The sequence below is a fragment of the Zosterops lateralis genome (assembly GCF_965231275.1).
Source record: "Zosterops lateralis genome assembly, chromosome: 13".
Classification (NCBI taxonomy): Eukaryota; Metazoa; Chordata; class Aves; order Passeriformes; family Zosteropidae; genus Zosterops; species Zosterops lateralis.
In genome coordinates, this window is record NC_139773.1 from 9,794,875 (window position 1) to 9,813,623 (window position 18,749).

At 39.1% G+C, this 18,749-nt stretch overlaps 1 protein-coding gene across 5 annotated transcripts; it reads right to left on the minus strand.

The window, feature by feature from the left end:
- Nucleotides 1–112: 112 nt before the first annotated feature.
- MYEF2 (myelin expression factor 2) lies at nt 113–17,403 on the minus strand. 5 transcript variants are annotated; one of them, XM_083871352.1, is made up of 16 exons: nt 17,327–17,403; nt 12,567–12,796; nt 11,306–11,358; nt 10,010–10,017; nt 9,805–9,898; nt 8,734–8,925; nt 7,945–8,098; nt 7,444–7,493; nt 7,294–7,357; nt 7,046–7,147; nt 6,800–6,850; nt 6,658–6,726; nt 6,280–6,378; nt 2,548–2,750; nt 2,387–2,438; nt 113–641 (listed from the first exon to the last, which is right to left on the minus strand). In XM_083871352.1, coding segments are annotated over exons 1-16 (1,587 nt in total). In that variant the 5' UTR covers nt 17,329–17,403; the 3' UTR covers nt 113–477. The 5 variants fall into 5 exon arrangements, with proteins under 5 accessions (XP_083727478.1, XP_083727476.1, XP_083727474.1 ...); XM_083871350.1 differs by lacking the exons at nt 11,306–11,358; nt 12,567–12,796; nt 17,327–17,403 and adding an exon at nt 3,957–4,028 and having other exon boundaries at nt 6,655–6,699; nt 10,010–11,225; XM_083871348.1 differs by lacking the exons at nt 11,306–11,358; nt 12,567–12,796; nt 17,327–17,403 and adding an exon at nt 3,957–4,028 and having other exon boundaries at nt 6,655–6,726; nt 10,010–11,210.
- Nucleotides 17,404–18,749: the final 1,346 nt, after the last annotated feature.

Sequence of the window (18,749 nt, forward strand, 5' to 3'; positions counted from 1 at the left end):
AACCAAAATTCTGAAAAAGACATCTACTTTTTACATTACAATGTTGATACACACTGGAGGGGGAAAAAAAGATCAGAAAACACTAAATAAATCCCACTATGCAATCTGGAGATTAACAGAGAAAATGGCTTATTTTATTAAAAACAGTATAACCATTCATTTAAACTGAATGACTGGAGACACTTGGCCTAATTTTCCAAAGGTACTGAGCATCCAAAGCATCCACGGTCCATAGGGACCTGCAGGTGCTCAGTGCCTCTAAAAAAACAACAAAAATCAGGCAAATTGTCTTTAAAAACCAAACATAGTAAGATTCAGTTAACAAGTATCACAGTATATTAAACACTATACTGTTAAAGGCTGGTGGGATTTAAAAGTTCCTTTTTACAGCTTTCGTAAGCATACAATGTTACTAAAAATGACTAAGATAGAGAAGCTAAACAGACATAGGAATGTTCCTGAACACACAGTTTTAAATTATGCATTGCGATCCAAGCGGACATCAATTTCTCTGCCACTGATTTTTATGCCGTTCATTATCCTACAGGCCTTTTCAGCAGATTCTGGTGAGTCAAATCTGACTGTTCCACAGCCCTTTGATTTTCCATTCTCCATTTTTATTTCTGCAAACATTACATGACCTGAATAAATAAGTTAAACAGCAGTTATTTCAAGTCCTCAGTGTACTAATGACTTATAGAAATCAGAAATTATAAAAGAAAAATTTAAGCATAATCTAGAGGAACATATGAAATCGACACTTTCAGACTGGTGGTACATTCAGGCAAGGTGACATAGGACAAAACAGGAAAGAATCCAAATCCAGATCTGCTATCTCAAATCTTTCCTGAAGTATGCCTGTATTTGATCTCGAGTTTGAAACAAAGTGCCATGTAAGACTCAGGGAAAGGTTTTTGTTTCATACTGACAGAAGTGTATTGATAGCATTAATGGAACTGTAGCTTAATCCAGTCCACCATGTTCATCACAAACACATACCAAGCAATAGTCACAAGCATGCAATTTTGTTAAGAAGTTGCAGAGCAAAATTAAAGCCTTTAAAATAATAAAGTTACCAGGGTGGGAGTGGTAGAAATGTAGCAGGCCACTGTTCAATTCCTGCTGAGCTTCCTTGAAGTTGGACACTCAACTCACAAGGAAATATTTTTAAAAAGATCTCTGGGTACCTCTGAGAATGTCCAGTTCCCTGGAGCTAATGAGATTTTGCTTCTGGTATGTTGTAGCACACCCCTCCTGAGCCCCTGAATGTCACTAGGAACAAAAAACTTTCCCTGAAATACACAGCCTTTTATTTTTAAATATCACGTAAGGCTGGCCTTTCACTGAAAGAAACTGAACACTGGAAAACAGTCTTTGTATTTCCTTACTATACTGACATGAACACAATCTGTTGCTTGTAATTCTTAAAAGCAATTGAACCATAATTATTACATCAATTAGCTGACAGAGATAATGAAAAGAAATTTTTGAACTATCTGAAACTTGCCCAGGAGGTTAAGACTTAAAAAATGAAAGAACCTGTTGCACTATATCTTCCATCTACAGAAAAAAAAAAAATTCAACACCTTGTAACTTTTCACAGTTGAACTGCGAGGTCTAATTTATATCACATCTGTAAACAGCTCTATGATGTCTTAGGCATCAGTAGTATATTTTAAATTATTTATCTTTTCTGTCTATCCAAAAGGAGAAGCCATCCTGTAATTCAGTTAAAGCTCTCTGTTCTGAAAAATGTGTTTTCAAAACACATCATGTATTTCTAAACCCAAGCTTTATTTTTCACTTATTTCCATGAAAAGACCAACTTTTCTGAATGAGATAAAAATGATTATTGAATATTTGTAGCAAACCTTTATTTCTTAAGATAAAGGGGAACCATTACAGCCTGCAAATACACTAATCAGGATCATCTATATGTGTAAGAAAACCTGTAACACTACGCTGGCAAAATTACCAACTCTGATTTGATGCAGCACCATTTCTGAAGTAATGCATGACCTGGACAGACCCTGGCTCCTGCACATATTTATCTCATAGGACACACTACATTATATACTTTTACAGGCCAGAGAATATGTCAAAAAAGAAAAAAATTCAAAAAGTAATTTTATTAACGGAATAGGTTAAAGTTCATACCAAGTGAGCACTCAGAACCAACATAGCCCACAATGTACCTTAGTCTTGTGTTCTGCCATGCCTAAAAATTATTTATATAACCCAAGAAAGCTGGGTGAAATAAAAAAAATATTAAGCTAGCCAGATTCTTCTTCAGAGTCAGACAACAGTCTTCCTGTTGTTATCTAATAAACACCACGTAACACATGAAATCAATGGAGATGAACAGGGGTAAAATTCATATACATACCACATTGACTGAATTTCTCCTTTAGCTTCTGCCAGGTCAAGTCAAAAGGAAGCTAGAATAAAAAAGTATTATTGATAACAAAATATTAAATGAGAATAAGAGTGTGTCATCAAACATACACACAAAATAAACTTGTGGTTTCTATATATTTACTTGCTTACATTTCTCACAAATATCTGGTTGCCTTTAGAGCCTAATCTCTCTCTCATGCCACTTCCCATGGGGCCAGGCACAAATCCTCGGTCGATGTCCATGTTCCTGTCCAGGCCTCCACCCATGGCCGGTCCCATTCGATCAAAGCCAGAGCCCATCCGATCCATCCCCATTCCTCCTGCCATGTTGTTCATACCACCCATTCCACCACCTACACAAAAGGAAGAAATGGAGGATAAAATAAAATCTCCTTTTAGTAACAAACACACAAGTATTTGGTAGAAAATTAAAATTCTTATGTCAGGAGAAGGATAACTTCATTAAAACTGCTGTAATATAAACCGTAACTTTTATACATGCACAGTGATTCATCGAGGAGCATGGCTAGTATAGACAAAGTATTACAAGATACAGAGTGTCAGTTCTAAAACAAGAGTAAAACCAAACTGCATCAAGCTATTAGTCATGCCATCTAATATAGCAAAATGTTGAACACAAGAATTCAGATTTAAAGTCTGTCTTCTTTAACTGAGAAAAACATAATACCCTTTACCAAAAAGATCAAATAAATAACTGTGGCAATACTTAGATACAGATAATTTGACCAGATGCATTACTGTTTATTCGGCTTCCTGCATTTATATTCAGCTTTATTTCATGCAGCCATACCAACACCTAATTACAAAATCTTCTACAGAAGGCTTTTCTTTTTGCCAAGAACGAAAAAAGTTACTGCAAGTACTGTAAAGAGCATTAACTTTCCTATGTGTCATGGTTTAAACCCCAATAAGAAGTACATACATGGAATAAATTATATTAATTTATTTTATATAAGGAACTAAGAGCAATAGCATTTAATATGGTAATATTTCTGGATTCATAATTAAAAATTAATGTACAGTAAAACTATCAAGATCATTCATGAGGGACCCTCTCTTGAAGCTCCTAAGATTGGCACTAGCAAGATTTTAGTTTGTCATCTGCTCTAACCTGAGGAACCCAGAGTTGCTGCAATACAAACTCAGTATTGGAGCTTTGCACAAAATTAAACTGGGTGATAATCTGAAATTCAAGGCTGATTGACAAATTACTAAGGTTCAGCTTCATGAAGTTTACTCTAACTCTGCCTTTTTTTCTGAAACACAAGTTTACTTTAATCACTTCTCTCTCCAAACTAGAAGTTGAAACTATTCCAAATCTAAGATTAAGGGAAAGACTATATTAGCTAGTTTTCCTCTGAACTTTGACCTCAACAAAACAGCTTTAAAAACTGTTAAAACTTGTCACATGCAACAGAGTTCTACTTCCCTCAACAGCAAGACACTACACTATAGCAAGTTCCTCTGATACAAGTAGGCATACACTGTATTGTTACATTGCCTATGCAGTTATGTTCTATTGAAACAAGTTAACCTACTCATTCCAGATCTTACTGGGCCCATGCTAGGTGCTCCCATTCCTCCTGCAAAAACACCAATCATTGCACCACCTAAACAGAGAGAAATAATGAAGTGACATACACTGAAACCACCAGTTAGTGAAAAAAACAAACCACACACTAATGAAGTGCACCGTTCTCAATGTTACCTGGCAGTATTTTTCTATAAGGGCACTTTAACGTGTGCCTTTACTATACAAACTAAATAGGAATATCTACTAAGTAAAATTAGTTTCTCCTATTCTACTAGAGAATTTAAGCTACTCTGATTTCTTTCTAGCTTTTCTCCTCTCTGACAGCCTGCCAGCAGCACAAACATGGTAAAACTAAATGGGCCATTTCCCACATCAGGAAGAACAACCTCAAAACTCAAGGCTTCATCTTCTATGAACTTGATAGTATAAAAAGTCAACAATTCTGCTGCAAATCAAACATCCTCAATTCCACTCTGATACTACAGCCCAATCAAACCCTACACCTTCCTTGATTTCAAGGTTACTAAAACCAAATGCCTTCACAGTATTTCTTTTTAAGATACCATTAACCTAAATATTGTAACAGGAGTACATTAGGGCCTTCCCTGATCAAACACAGTATCTATTAAAAGTTCCTACAATTTCCTTCCATTATTCAAGGTTAAGATGAGAATCTCTAATCTTGGTTCTCAGGACACTATTTAAATGGTCAGATCCCTGACAGATTGTAAATTGAAGCTTGCTGGATCTACTGAATGAAAGACACCCACATCAGTTTCTCACAGTGGCCTTGTTCACAGATTTCTAAACAAGAAGACTCAGAAGCCTACTACTTGCAAAAACATTTATAACTGAAGTGGCCTTGCATTTTCACTCAGGAACAGATGTTTATGCAATTAGCCAGAGTGCAAGCATACACTTGATTTCTAACACATTCATTCCAAGGCATCAAGACTAGCTCAAAGGACGAGCTGATTATGTTCTCACCAGTTCTACACAACTATGAGTATTGAAGAGAAGCACACAACAGTTACCTTTTGCTATGACTTGCCTCAACTAATATTTTTTTTAAAAAAAAAATTTTTTAAAAAATCAACTTTTAGAGCAGATGAACCTTAGGCTCTTAGCAGTTCTCTTTCAGGGAGGTGAATTAATGGAATGGAAAAGTACAAGAAACAGGAAAGAAGAGCAGCTTTTTCCTATAATGCATTTTGTGTTCAATTTCAGGCCCCTTACAACAAGGGAGAGAGATGTGTTGGAGTGTGTCCAGAAAAGAGCAACAAAGCTGATCAAGGCTCTGGATCACAAGCCTTGTGAAGAATGGCTGAGGGAGCTGAGGTGCTCAGCCTGGAGAGGAGGAGACTCAGGGAAGACCTTTCTGCTTTCTATAACTACACAAAAGGAGGTTGCAGAGATATGGTGGGGGTCAATCTCTTCTACCAAGTAACAAGCAATAGAACAAGAGGAAACAACCTCAAGTTAACCCAGGGAGGTTTAGATTGGAAATTAGGAAAAAATGCTTCACTTGAGGAGTAGTCAATCATACAAACAGGCTGACCAACAAAGTGGTGGAGTCACCATCCCTGAAGGGATTTAAAGGATGTGTGCACGTGGCTCTTGGTGACTGGGTTCAGTGGTGGACTTGGCAGTGTTGGGTTAAAGGGTGGACTCAGATCTTTTCCAGCCTAAGGGCTGATTGATCCAGGTAACAGCATAGTAACCAAGGTCAAGAAGGCTCTACTGTTGAGCTCTTCCACACTTCTGAAGATGGAAGAGTAGCTCATTTGAGGGAACCCCACGGCCAACAAGACATCATCTAGAAACAAAATAATGCTGGCTCAGTTACAGAAGAGGCCAATAAATACCATTCTGAGCTGTATAAGTTCAGAAGGTAGGATAAAAACTGAGGGCACCAAAATTCAACACTCCCATCCAATGCTATCTGTTTTGCAGTAAAAACAGTATTACACCATGCATTTGCAAAACAGGCTCATGGAAGTTACAAAGGCTGTACGTGGACAGCTTGTTCAGGATTATCAAAAGCATATACTTCAACATCCCAAAGATTTAATACCCCACAAAATAAACAGTATGAAGGTAAATGCTTTCCTCAAATTGTCATTCCATTTATATTTTACAGAGGGGAAAAAAACCTTCCATACCTGAACTTCTATCTTAAGTGGTAGGTGTAATGAGCACTCAGATTACATCCTTACAGTAATGACTAAGGGAAAAGGGACAGAAGATGACCAAGTGAATCAAGTCTCCTCTTCTTCTAGCGAAATTCTTCCAATACTATGTCACAGAAAATTTAACAGTTACCATACCCATCCTTCCAAAAGACTCTCCAAAGCCACGGTTCAATGCCATGTCACTACGACTAAATTCTCTTTCCATGTTTGCTCCCATTCCACCACGGAACATTTCTGTAAAGAATAAAGCAAAAAAACAGGAATATTCTGTTATTTACATCTAAGTTAATGCTCCTACAACACTGGTTTCATAGCTGCTTGTTTAAATAGAAGTGAGTACAATGGACAAGTCAGAGGCACCTATTGCACACTTAACTCTCCTGCCAGCTCCTAGGTCTTCAGTCGTGCAACTACTTCCTCTGAACTTAGTTATATCACCCACCCCGAAATGGAGAGCTTTTAATAAATAAATATTAGCAAACTACTGAGTGTACAGGAACGGTGTTCAACTACCTCCCATTCGGTTGACTCCAAATCCTCCCATGTTAGGCATCCCTTCCATTCCACGAAATCCAGGAAGTCCTGTAAAAAAGGAGAAGTGTTTTCTATACAGTATTAAAGAAATATTTAATGCAAAAAAGTTCATTGCACGTACCGCCTCCCATTCTACTCATTCCACCAAATCCTGGGCCGTCTATTCCCATACCTTTAAATCAAAAAGATAAACAACACTTAGTACACCCTAATGGATTTTTTGAAAGTCAGAGAGAGTCAAAATCTCAAAAGCACACTACACAAGGTTTGCTTTGTCAAGTCTGTCATTTTTCCAAACACACGATTTCAAACTTTAAAATTCTTAAACCAGCTCTGTACAACTTAAAAATGAAGAATATGGATTTACCTCCTGGACCCATGCTCCCCATTCCACCACCCATGCTCAGCTGTGTTGCACTAATGGGCTGTCCACCTGGTCCAAGTCCCATACCAATACCACCAAGACCACCTTCAAAAACAACAAAAAAAAGTATGATCAGAAGAGAGACCTTCCTCTGTATCACAGACACCACAGCAAGCAAAAGCATTACTAAACTGTTCCAAAACATAGATCACCATTTACTAAGTGCAAGGACTAGGAAACAGTGCACTCACGAGGTAACTGTGAGTTTTTGCTGTCCACAACACGGAAGTCTTCATGAGGAACTGATTTGTCATCCTGATAAAAAACAAGGATGTTATGCTATGATCTTTTGAATGTTTTGGCAGAGACATATAAAGTCGAAACAAACGAAAGCAATTTACCATTTTTACATGCATGGGTCTATCAAATAGGAATTGTCCATTGAACATAGCTGAAGAAATGCAAGTCAAGGAATTTTAAGAAGGCAATTTAACTGTTTCTGAAGAATCAATGTAATAACTTATATTTCTGAACAATTACTATGAGACTTATCCTTCCCTACCTTATCTTTAGAAACTCAATTCAAGGGCCAGAAGATGCAATACAAGCTGTTAGGTACATTAAAGTTAGTTTCACAATTGTCACACTGCCAGGTATTTTAATTTTGTTCAACATCACAAGGATTTTAAATTTTAGAATTTAGTAGTAAATTCAGTGATTACAAGTGTAATCTGCACAGTATTGCAATCTAGTCCCTATATCATAGCTACAAGGCACATAAGCACCATTTGCAAAACTACGCTGTCAGAACCGTTAAAGACTAATCAATATATTTGATTAATTATTTAATCAATTATATTTGATCAATAATTTGATCAATTGTTTTTCAAAACCAAGGATACATATTGCTTGAACAGCTTCAATTGCTTGTTCAAAGGTAACTGTTCCCATTCCTCGACTCTTGCCATCTTTATCTTCTTTGATGTCTGCACGCTTCACAGTTCCAGCAATGCTGAATACCTCCTTCAGTTTCTTCCAGCCAACTTTGAAGTCAAGCTTCAACACAGAAACACATCAGTGATTTCAGTGCACATCTCTATTCTGCCATTAGATTTGGAAGATATTTTCTGTGTTGCTGTTAACTCTTCATTGACAAAATGCTTGATAATTGTAAATAGTTGAGATTTTGTAATATACACACACTGTGTCGAAGTCCAAAAAGTCAACAATTTATTTTATTTTACTTTACTTAACATACTAACATTGGGTTGGTTCTTGAGAAGAGCAGCTGGAACTCCACAAGACCTTGTATAAATACCATAGTCATTTGTGCTAATAAAGAACCTGAACTGCTGTTATTTGTTGCAACTTTATTGTGTTAGTCTAAAGTAACTAGCAAGATAAACTGAAGTATATATTTAATAAAAAAGAAATGCATAGTAAATAGTGAAAAAATGTATAAAATATTTTTGAATCAACAGATGACTGCAATAATTGGAAGTGCATGTTAGCCTCAAGAGTTTAATTTATCTTTCCATGTCCAAAATCTGAACACTTACCCAACATTTTCAACTGAATATACTAACTGTGAACTATTTCCAACCTCCTCTTTATATTAAAACTGAACTACACAGGTATAGGATGTCTTACAAAGATCAAACATAAGTTATAAAATACAGTTTTAAGCTTACATTGGCAACAAAAATCGTGGTTCCAAGCCTGCCTGCTTGCAAATTACTGATAACCTCAGGAGGAATGTTTGGATTATTGAGAATAGAAGGTGGTAAATTCATCATTCCAGGTGCTGCATCAGGTCCATGTCCTCCTGGAAACTGCCCTCCTCCTCGCTGTAGTGCCCTACGAGCATGTTCCCCTTCAGGATCCTGAAACATGGGCACAGACAAAGCCACTTAACTATCAACAACTGGACTGGCAACAAACAAAATGGAACCATTTGAAATTCTGCATAAGCCCATCACAATTATCAGCTAATAAATACACTTGTTCACGCCAGAGGGATCATGAACTATTCAGTAGCATGGAGACCTAATTCCCTCACCTCTAGAGGTGGGTCCTTTCAGATGAGGGTTGAGGCATATTGGCAAAGCACTTGTTGAGGAAACGTGCACTGCCACTTCACGTGCTGTACCTACCTACCCTATGGACAAGTAGAAAAGATTTCAAGCTAAAGGACTGCCAGTCTAGCACTTTCCTCCAAGAACTGAATTATTTTAATTAGGTGGTGGGTTTGTATTATTTATTAATAGAATTATAAAAATTGTAACAGGACAGGAAGAACTGAATCAGATACCATCATATATACAGCACTACAGTAGAAATGTTGACATTATTTCACTTTCCAGACAGCACAACTTCTCTATTTCCAGCCCTGTTTTTGCACATATGTAGGTAGTCTAATAATCAGCTCATTCTGTGTCATATTCTGAAGCAGGTAAGTAATGGAAACATAGAATTACTTAGGTTGGAAAAGACCTGATGGCACTAAGGTAAGAATATGAAGTAAAGTTGTTTTAACAAAAACCAGCATTAGATTATTTTGACTTTAGGACATGCTTTTTGACAGTTTCCTCGGCATAGTATCCAACCTTCTGCAAGCCAACAGGCAGTTCAGCCCATTAAGAAAATTTCATAAAGATGAAACTGGGAATTACACCTTTAAGAGTCTCAAAAGCCTGTATGGTCATCTCAGTAGCTTTAGTATCTTCACTATTTCAAATTCAAAACAGCAGCAATAAACATACCTCTTTAATATTCAGGGGTCTTCCACTAAGATCATACTTGTTCATAGTGTCTAATGCCTTCTTAACAAATTCTTCATCTTTGAATTCAACCACACTTAGAAAGAGATCAAAACATTTAGAGTATTAAAATAAAGTTTAATATGACAAAGCTAATAACATGTTTGGATAGCAGTGTGCTTCTACACACATAAAAAAAGAAACTTACCCACAACCCTATATCCACGAGATTTGTCATCATATGTAAAGAGAAAACAAGCAAAAAAAACAAGAAATCAGTCAGCACATATGACAGAGCAATGAAGATTCCAGTTAAAGATCCCAGCTCACTGTTAAATAACTATACAAGTTATTTTCAGCTTCAAAATCCATAATATATGCTCTTTAGTGGTAGCCAATCAGAATTTCCCCTACTTTCTCAGCATACATACCATTCAAATGCAAGAGAATACATTGTCTCTTACACTCTTTGAGTCAAACCGGAATTGGAAAAATGCCACACAGATCCATGTAAGGACAACTGGGACGAGGAGGTGGGAGGGAAAGGGTGGAAAGAAAATAACCCCAAAACATAACCAAAAACCAATCAAGACACTCATCATGTCATTAAAAGCTGTCCACTAACTACAAAATTCAAATCTACCTACATCAAGTACACCACTACAAGGAAAAAGCAGTCTGCATACCTCTTCAGTACTACAGCATAATTGAGAAATTACCTAATAAGAAAATAACCTTAATGACTGCACCAGCATCCTTCTAATAAAGCAAAGAGTTGAGGATTTCTTTAAGTATAGCAAAGCTGACAGCATGTTTTAGTTTTAACAAGTGTTAAAGAAAGTAATTTACCACAATTGATACAACCTCATTAAGACTCAAACCTGCATTTCTCACATTCTCACTGCAGGTCTGGAGCTGCTATTGGCCAAACTTTTGACTATTATTAAAAAGACTTTAACAATCTTTAACAATCAAAACTTTAACAATCTTCACTATCAGTGCCTCATTGCAGGCACTCTGTTGGCTATCAACCATCTCCATCCATTTAATATTAAGAAAGTAAATACATTAAGCCAGTGTTTAAAATACCAATCCTGCAAAGCTGTGAAATCAGGCACTTCATTCAGTATACTCTTAGCTAACATTTTATACTTATTAGCCCCAAGATGAGCATACTACACTAACAAAATTTAAATAAAATTATTGGTTTATTGAACATCCTTTACATGAAACAGATTTGTATCAAGACAAAACTGTTGGCTAAAAAGAATTAAGTAAATGCCATTTGGTAACATTTACAGAAGTACTTTGTCCCTTACAACCAGCTACTGTGAGTTGCATGAAGGTGTCAGACTACTTCTAATACAGAATCCTCAAGGCTACCTTAATGATAATCAGTGTAAAAATGAAACTTACTTTCCAATAACTGGTACAGGTATTATACAAAAATAAAACTGCTGAGGAACTTTTAAACCTCTAGCAGATTGTTGCCCACGGCACTTACCCTTGATTTTCCTTCAGCATCCTTAAACAGCTCCACGTATGTAACCTCACCAACTACATAAGACATACAAAGGGAAAATACCAAGAGACAATGCATTTAAACACCAGTATCTTTCTTTACTGTGCCCCTGTGCACAAGTCTACAGAGAATCACCTATTATTCACCAACAATCAAAACCAGACCAGCATACCTCCTGTCAATGGCTATATAATTTAGCTAGTTTTCAGAAATATGCAGCAGCCACATTCTCAAAAGCTAAAAACAAACAACTATATTTAACCTAATTCATACTACAGATCATATTTTGGCCAGTATGATATAGTTGGTGAACAAATTCAGATATACACAGTCCCTTAACCTAACAAATGAAACGTCAACGTTCACTGAAAAGTGTTACATTTATCATCCTACTCACAACACCTGTTTTAAGGTGACTTTCTACCTGAATATCTTCAATCAAAAGTTTGCCTTCAGTAATAACCAAATTTACACATCAAATATTTCACAGCAAGCGACTCACTTTCTAAAGTAGGAAGTTTAAGTAAATAAACCAATCAAATAGTCACGTCACCTTACAACAGATAAACCAGCAGTTACAGAAGGGGGGTCTGGCATTTTTCACAGCCTAAAAGCCAAGTGTGCTTTGCATTACTTTCGAAGAATCAAATTTTCAAGGAAAACACAGAACTAACTTTTTACAAAATCTATATAATATCATTATTTTACCCCAAATATAAAATAAAAATTTTGGGGTAGTCAGATTTCTCTATCAGAACTGCAACAATAGTAACAAGCTTTTAATACAAAGTTCCAGACAAAGTCATGGCAGTAGTGACAATGCAAACAAAGTTAATGCCACAGCCAGATTCCACCAAAGAAATACAAAACAACTTTTGAAAGACATCCCTTATTATTCAAGTTAACACACTTCATGTGTTGCTTAAATACAATAGCCCTTAGAGAAAAAAAAAATCTACGAGAACTACAACTAGACAAAACACAATCTCTTTAAGAACTCATGAGGTCATGCATGTACTCTCTACTGTCACACCAGAATGGCAGAAGATTGTGAGCACTTCATTTACCCAGCCTACCCTGCAATGCAATTGTCTCGGATGAAAGAGGGGGAAGGGAGATAGATGCACCAAGTAAAGGCCAAAACAAAAAAAGTCAAATCAAATCTGTGTGGCTCAAAGGACACATCAGTGGCATTTAAGCCCTACCAGTCTGTGTGTGAAGTGTATTACAAGGAGTAAGTTACCTTTCTCTCTCATCAGGTCTTTAATAGCTTGCCATTTCATGTCATAAGGGATGTTGCTAATAAAGACTCTATTGCGATTAACAGCCTTCTTGTCTCCAGAGCTGGCATTCTTCTCCTTTGCATAGGGGTGGAATCTGTTCTTGTTTCCAAGAGAAGGGATTGCCTTTGCTTTTGCAACCAACTTCTCTTTCACAGGTGCTTTCCCTTCTTTTGCTGTCTCATCATTATCCCTACATAAAAAACAAAAATCCAAACAAAAACACTATTAGTCTTGTGTTGGATCATTAGACTATCCCACTTCCTACCTATATAACTGAGTATTTCCTATGCTATTGGAATTCCTGGGATGTCAACTGCTGCTTTTCAAATTAGGGAAAATAAATTCATGGTACCAGAGTAATTCTGAAATACACTGTTTTATCAAGAACAAAAAATTGTTACAATATTAAGAAAGTACATCTTACTAATTCACTTACATTCCATTTCATCATAGAATGGTTTGGGTTGGAAAGGACCTTAAAGATCACCTAATTCCAAGCCCCCTGCCATGGGCAGGAACACCTTTCACTAGATCACCTCACTCAGGGCTCCATCCAACTTTTAACACCTCCAGGGATGGGGCATCCACAACTCTGTGCAACCTGTGCCAGCACATCCTGTCTGTCAAGACTCAGAAAGATGGAACTATGAAACTACTACAAAGACCAAAACACAAAGAGTAAAAAATCAGCTACAGTGCCCATGCCTTGGTGCTTTGGAAATTTTCACACTTCACTTGGACAAGCTACAGGATATTCACCACAGAAGTGGGAGTAGAAACAGTCTAAGCTTGAGAGCTGAAACAGCTCAGGATACTTCATTCAATGAAATAATAATATATCAAAATCAACTCAAATAGGGTTTATATCAAATTATGTTTTATCTACCCCATAAATAATTTTTATTCACAATTTGTGCCAGACTATTGTTAGACAGAAATTAAAATTCAACTAAGAACAACAAATATTTTTTCAGTTTCACTGCTTAACACCAATAGAACTTGAAAACTTGCTAAGTGCATAGGAAACAGCTATATTAAGCCATGCTATGAATATAAGATTAATTAAGTAACTAGGTATTATCCATTAAAAACAACAAAACAGATGCCTGGCCCTTGGTCTTTCAAAACTTCACCAATAGCACCAAAATTCTCCTTTTAAAATATTTTTATTTTTTAGATGAAAATGCAAGAAAATTGGCTGCTTCTCTTTTAAGGCAGTCCAAATCTCAACTTTAGTAATACAATACACCTTTTACAGAATTAGGAGAAATATCTGTAACTCTTCAGCACTCCTGATATTGTTACAATCACAAGGTCATTTAGCGTGCTAACAGAGAGGCTCAAGGTGCTGGAATTGTTACTTTTAAAAAGGAGAACTGCTGAACTGAAAGAATCCACTGAATAAAGCCACACAAATGTGATCCACTAAACAGATGCTACTTAACATCTTTAACTACACATCACTGTCTGCTTAAAGAGAAACTTAAAAAGTACTTTTGCAGAAACATGTAATTTAAAAAGCCAGAATTAGCATCTTGAGTTAGAACAATTAGAAGGTGATGTCCTACATGACTGACAGAAGTGAATGATTGTAAATCCTCCTTCTTAAATTACATCACAATCTTTACTATATTTCCCACATTTCAGAAGGTTTCATTTTCTTTCATTTAGACACTTCGGAAGGTTTCAGGATTTCAGTTTTACAGCCACAACATATGGCAAAACCAGTGATTTTGACTAACTGATAAATTTTCAGCTCTCTACACTGTTTAACAAAACAATAAGTGGCAGTCCTGCACCCAAAAGCACAAGGAGCTTTTTATGAAGTCAAATGTATTATCTACTCAAGCCTGGACACTTCTCAGGGAGGAGAACATTCAAATACATCCGTATTTCTCCCATGACTTTTTCCCCAATTCTGAAATACTCATATGGTATTAACTTCACAGTCCTTGCATTTACATGTGGATTAAGAGTGGATTAGCAACTGGGAAATGCATGGATACTCCCCTGGGGCAAGTATTTGTAAAATTTAAAACATCTCAAGTCAACAACATGTTATCTGGTTCAAGCATCCTCCAACGTCCCTCCCTCGGCATCTCATCCCTCCTCCACACCACCCCGTCTGTGTGAGAACACAACTCTTGTGTGGCTGTGTAATGAACCGAAATGGAGGGAACAATGCGGGAACTGGAGGGATTCGGGGAGGAGGCAAAGAGCAGAGTATCACGTCTTCCACTCAGATCAGTTCCTTCCAATCCAACCCCATCTGCAAATGCAAAACTAACTCCTGCCCAGCGAGACTCCCAGTAAAAATCTGAGTTCTTCCTTAAGTTTTAAGATTAGAGCAATGGATTCTCTTCAGCCTTTTAAGCTCTTTCCTGCTTAAAGGATTATGAAACAGCCCCTTGGTGCTCAGTGTAGAGCACAGGATGAGACAGGTCTCCAAATATGGAATCCAGGCTCTGCAAGACCTGGCTGTACAGATCAGTAGAGAGCACAGAAGATACAAGCCTGGCATAAACTTCTAAATCTGGGAAACAAAGCAACACTGCACTTGCTCTGGGAATCACAGCCAGGCTGCTGAAAATTGAGGATTAATTAAAGAAACAATCCTTCTTGCAAAACTCATCTGCCAAAACCAACACAGGCCAGTGAACAGGCCAGAGGCAGAGATCCTTTTACAACTCTTACCTCCTCTCTGAATATTAAAAATAATTTCAATCAAATAATACATTCAAAGCAATGTCACATTAGTCACCCACAGACCACAGAAAAGACAGACTCAGAAATTATGAACTGACATTTTTCATGGGAGAAAAACAATAGTAATTTCTTATCTTTACCTTTTGTATGAGCTACACACTTCATACACTAATATTTGCCTGTGAAATCACAGACCACCACCATTCCTTGGACTGGAGAAAAGATGTGTACAACTAGTTCTTAAAAAAAAAAGTGCATATGCTCATTGATTTGACAGACCAATTATACCTTTTGGGAAAAAAAAAAAAAAAAAAAAAAAAAAAAAAAAAAAAAAAAAAAAAAAAGCTTTTGAACTTTCTATAAAGTTTTGAAGACAAAAGACAAGCTTTCCACATGCAAAACTAGAAGCCTAAAAATAATAAGCACAAGATCCATCAACATGAAAGTCCTAAAACTTGATTTTTTTAAAACAAACTTCTACTCCTCTCCTCATAGGTGTCCACAATAAGATAAGCACAGACAGAAATGGAAGAAGTTCACAGCATGTGATTCCAAAGCACACAGATCACTTTAGCTTTGTTGTGCTCAACAGTTCCACGGCCCAATACAAAACACTCAGGGAAGTGTTCAAACTGAGGCAGGATTCCTGTCCAGTTTAATGAATGCTAAGCAAACCAGCTCAGTGAAATATATATATATTTTAAGTAACACATTTCGCCTACAGACTCACAGCTTAATCCTTTGTACACCCGTTTGGGGGAAAATTAAAAAACATATGTGAAAGAATAAGATTTGTATCTCTGTTACCAAGAACCCCCCATTACTTTCAAACTTCAAGTTGTGATTTCTACCACAGAGCCTACAAATGACTGGGATTTTTCATTTGCCTGTGAGGTTTTGGAGGGAAAAGAAGATATTGTTGACATAAAGGATACAGAGAAAATACTTCATTTCAACAGTAGCAACCTCAAAAGGCAATAAAAATTTATACACCTAAAAGGGGCAAAAGGGTGATAATCATCCTGTGAAAATTCAATTCTAATCTGTGCAGTTTAGAAGCTGAGGGCCAGACAAGGGGGAAAAAATCAAATCCACAAATTCTATTTTACAGTAAAGTGGAATTTATAGCTTGTAAACTAAACTAAATTTTACAGGGAGTCAAGTAAAGGCATGAAGTACATCTTTATTCCTCCAGCTTTATATTGAAGATGATCTCACATGCATTTTTTTAAACACAACAGTATCAGAGCAGGGCTGCTTAGAACATGTCAAAACTTCACAGACACCAACAGCTTTGATGTACTGTAACTCTACTGTAAATGTATTTTCCCTCCAAGATCTAAATGAGATTGGAAGAGATATTGAAATTCCATCGATGTGAGGCCATAACTTAATTCATGTAAAGAGTGACAACCTTCAAAGCCTGACATCAAGAACAACCACGCACCCGAAGTTATTCATGGTATTGTTCCAGAGAGCTGGTAGTTCCAGCTCCCTTGTATTAAGTTCCTTTTAGACCTACTATACAAGGCACAATTTTACGTACTCCGTGTATGAAAATGTTAGTTTCCAAGTAAACTTCGTGCACATGTGCGTGGTTTGTTTTCAGAAAGTAAACTACTATAGGGGCTGTCTTACCATTCTCACGTAAGCAAAGACTAGTTCAACGGCTTTACAAATAACACCGTTTCGGCAAGAAGCGGAAACGGCACCAGAAGCGATGGGGAACACTCCGGAGGAGTATCCCGTGGGAACCGGTCCGCCAGGTGCCCGGGGCTGGGAGTCCGGCCCTGCCCGCGGGGCGGCCCCGCACAGCCCGGCTCAGCCCGGCCCGGCCCGGCCCGGCTCGGAGCCGCCGCTGCCCGAGAACCGCCGCCCGCCCCGAGCCCGGGCCCCGCCGAGCCCCGGCCCCGTGGAGGAGGAGCCACGGGGGCGGGGGGGGTCCGGCCGCCTCCTCCCGCCGCCCCCCCGGCCGCGCTGCCCTCGCCGCGCTCCCGGCCCTGCCCTCACACACATTTTGACGCCATTTGCGCTGCCCGCGCCGCTACCGGGTGCCGCGGCCGCCGCCGCCGCCTCCTCATCCTGCGGCGGCTGTTGCGGCGTCTGTTGTTGCGGTGCCGGCTGCTGCTGTTGCTGCTGCGGCGGGGGCTGGGGCGCCTGTCCGGCCGCCTCCTCGGCTCGGCGCGGCGCGGCCGCCTCCGCCCTGTCGCTCTCCGCCATCTCGTGCCGGGCCGCGGCCCAGCGACCGCCGGTTTGAAACGGGCCCCGACCGCCTCGGCCTGGCCGCGCCGCGCCGCGACAACTCTCGCGAGAGCGCCGCCCGCGGCCGGGGGAGGGCGCGCGCGCCGAGGCTGTGTGCGTTGCCGTGGCGACGCGGGGACGGCCCGGCCGCCATGGCCGCCCTCGCTGAGACACTGCATCACAGAAACAGTGCTGGGACTGGGAAATCCCCCACTGGGATGGTTGGGAAAGGCGTCTGAGAGCTTCAAGTCCACCCTTTAATGTAGAACTGCTAAGTACACAACTAAGCCAAGTCCCCAAGGGCCATGTTAACGTCTTTTATTTAAATCTCTCCTGCAATGGTGACGCCACCAGTTCCCCGTGCAGCCTGTGCCAGTGACTGACAACGCGGTCCGTGAAGAAATTTTTCCTGATATCCAATCTAAACCTCCTCTGGTGCAAGTTCAGGCCGTTTCCTATCACCCTATCACTTGTTCATGGGAGAAGATACCAACTCCCACCTGGATACACCCTCCTTTGGGGCATTTGTAGAAAGCAATAATGTCCCTCCTGGGCCTCCTTTTCTCCAGGCTGAACACTCCCGCAGATGCTCCTTACAAGACTTATGCTCCCCTGCCCTTGATCGACTCCACTGCCCTTCTCTGGACACACTTCTGCAATGCCCTTCTTGCTGTGAAGGGCCCAAAACTGAGCACAGGATTCACTGTGCAACCTCACCAGTGTGAGCAGAGGGGGGTGGTCGCTGCTCTAGTCCTGCTGGCCACACCATTTCTGATAAAAAAAAAGTCTTGTATGGTCTTTTTCCAAACATTTCAGTACCCCACAACATTAAGAAGATCCCCACATTCATCATGAACTGAAGGCTCCCGAGTTCTGAAGGATTTGGACACAAAATCAACCCTTAACCTGTGTTGAGACAGCTCAGACCAAATACAGAATCATAGAATATGCTGAGTGGGAAGGGACTCATCAGAATCCTCCAGTCCAGCTCCTGGCTCTGCACAGAACACCCCAAGAGTCACACCATGTGCCCAAGAGCATTGTCCAAACGCTTCCTCAGGCTTGGTGCTGTGACACTTCCCCGGGGAGGCTGTTCCAGTGCTCAACCACTCTCTGGGTGAAAAACCTTCTCCTACCTAACCTACAGCTCTCCTGACTCAGCTTCTTGTTGCTTCCTCAACTCCTGTCACTGGTCA

Coding starts and splice junctions, on each gene's coding strand:
- MYEF2 (XM_083871352.1), bottom strand. Junction 8,099..8,733: donor CCACGATTTTTGTTGCCAAT/GTAAGCTTAAAA, acceptor TCTGTGTTGAAG/CTTGACTTCAAAGTTGGCTG. Junction 6,727..6,799: donor AATGAGTAGAATGGGAGGCG/GTACGTGCAATG, acceptor CCTTTTTTACAG/GACTTCCTGGATTTCGTGGA.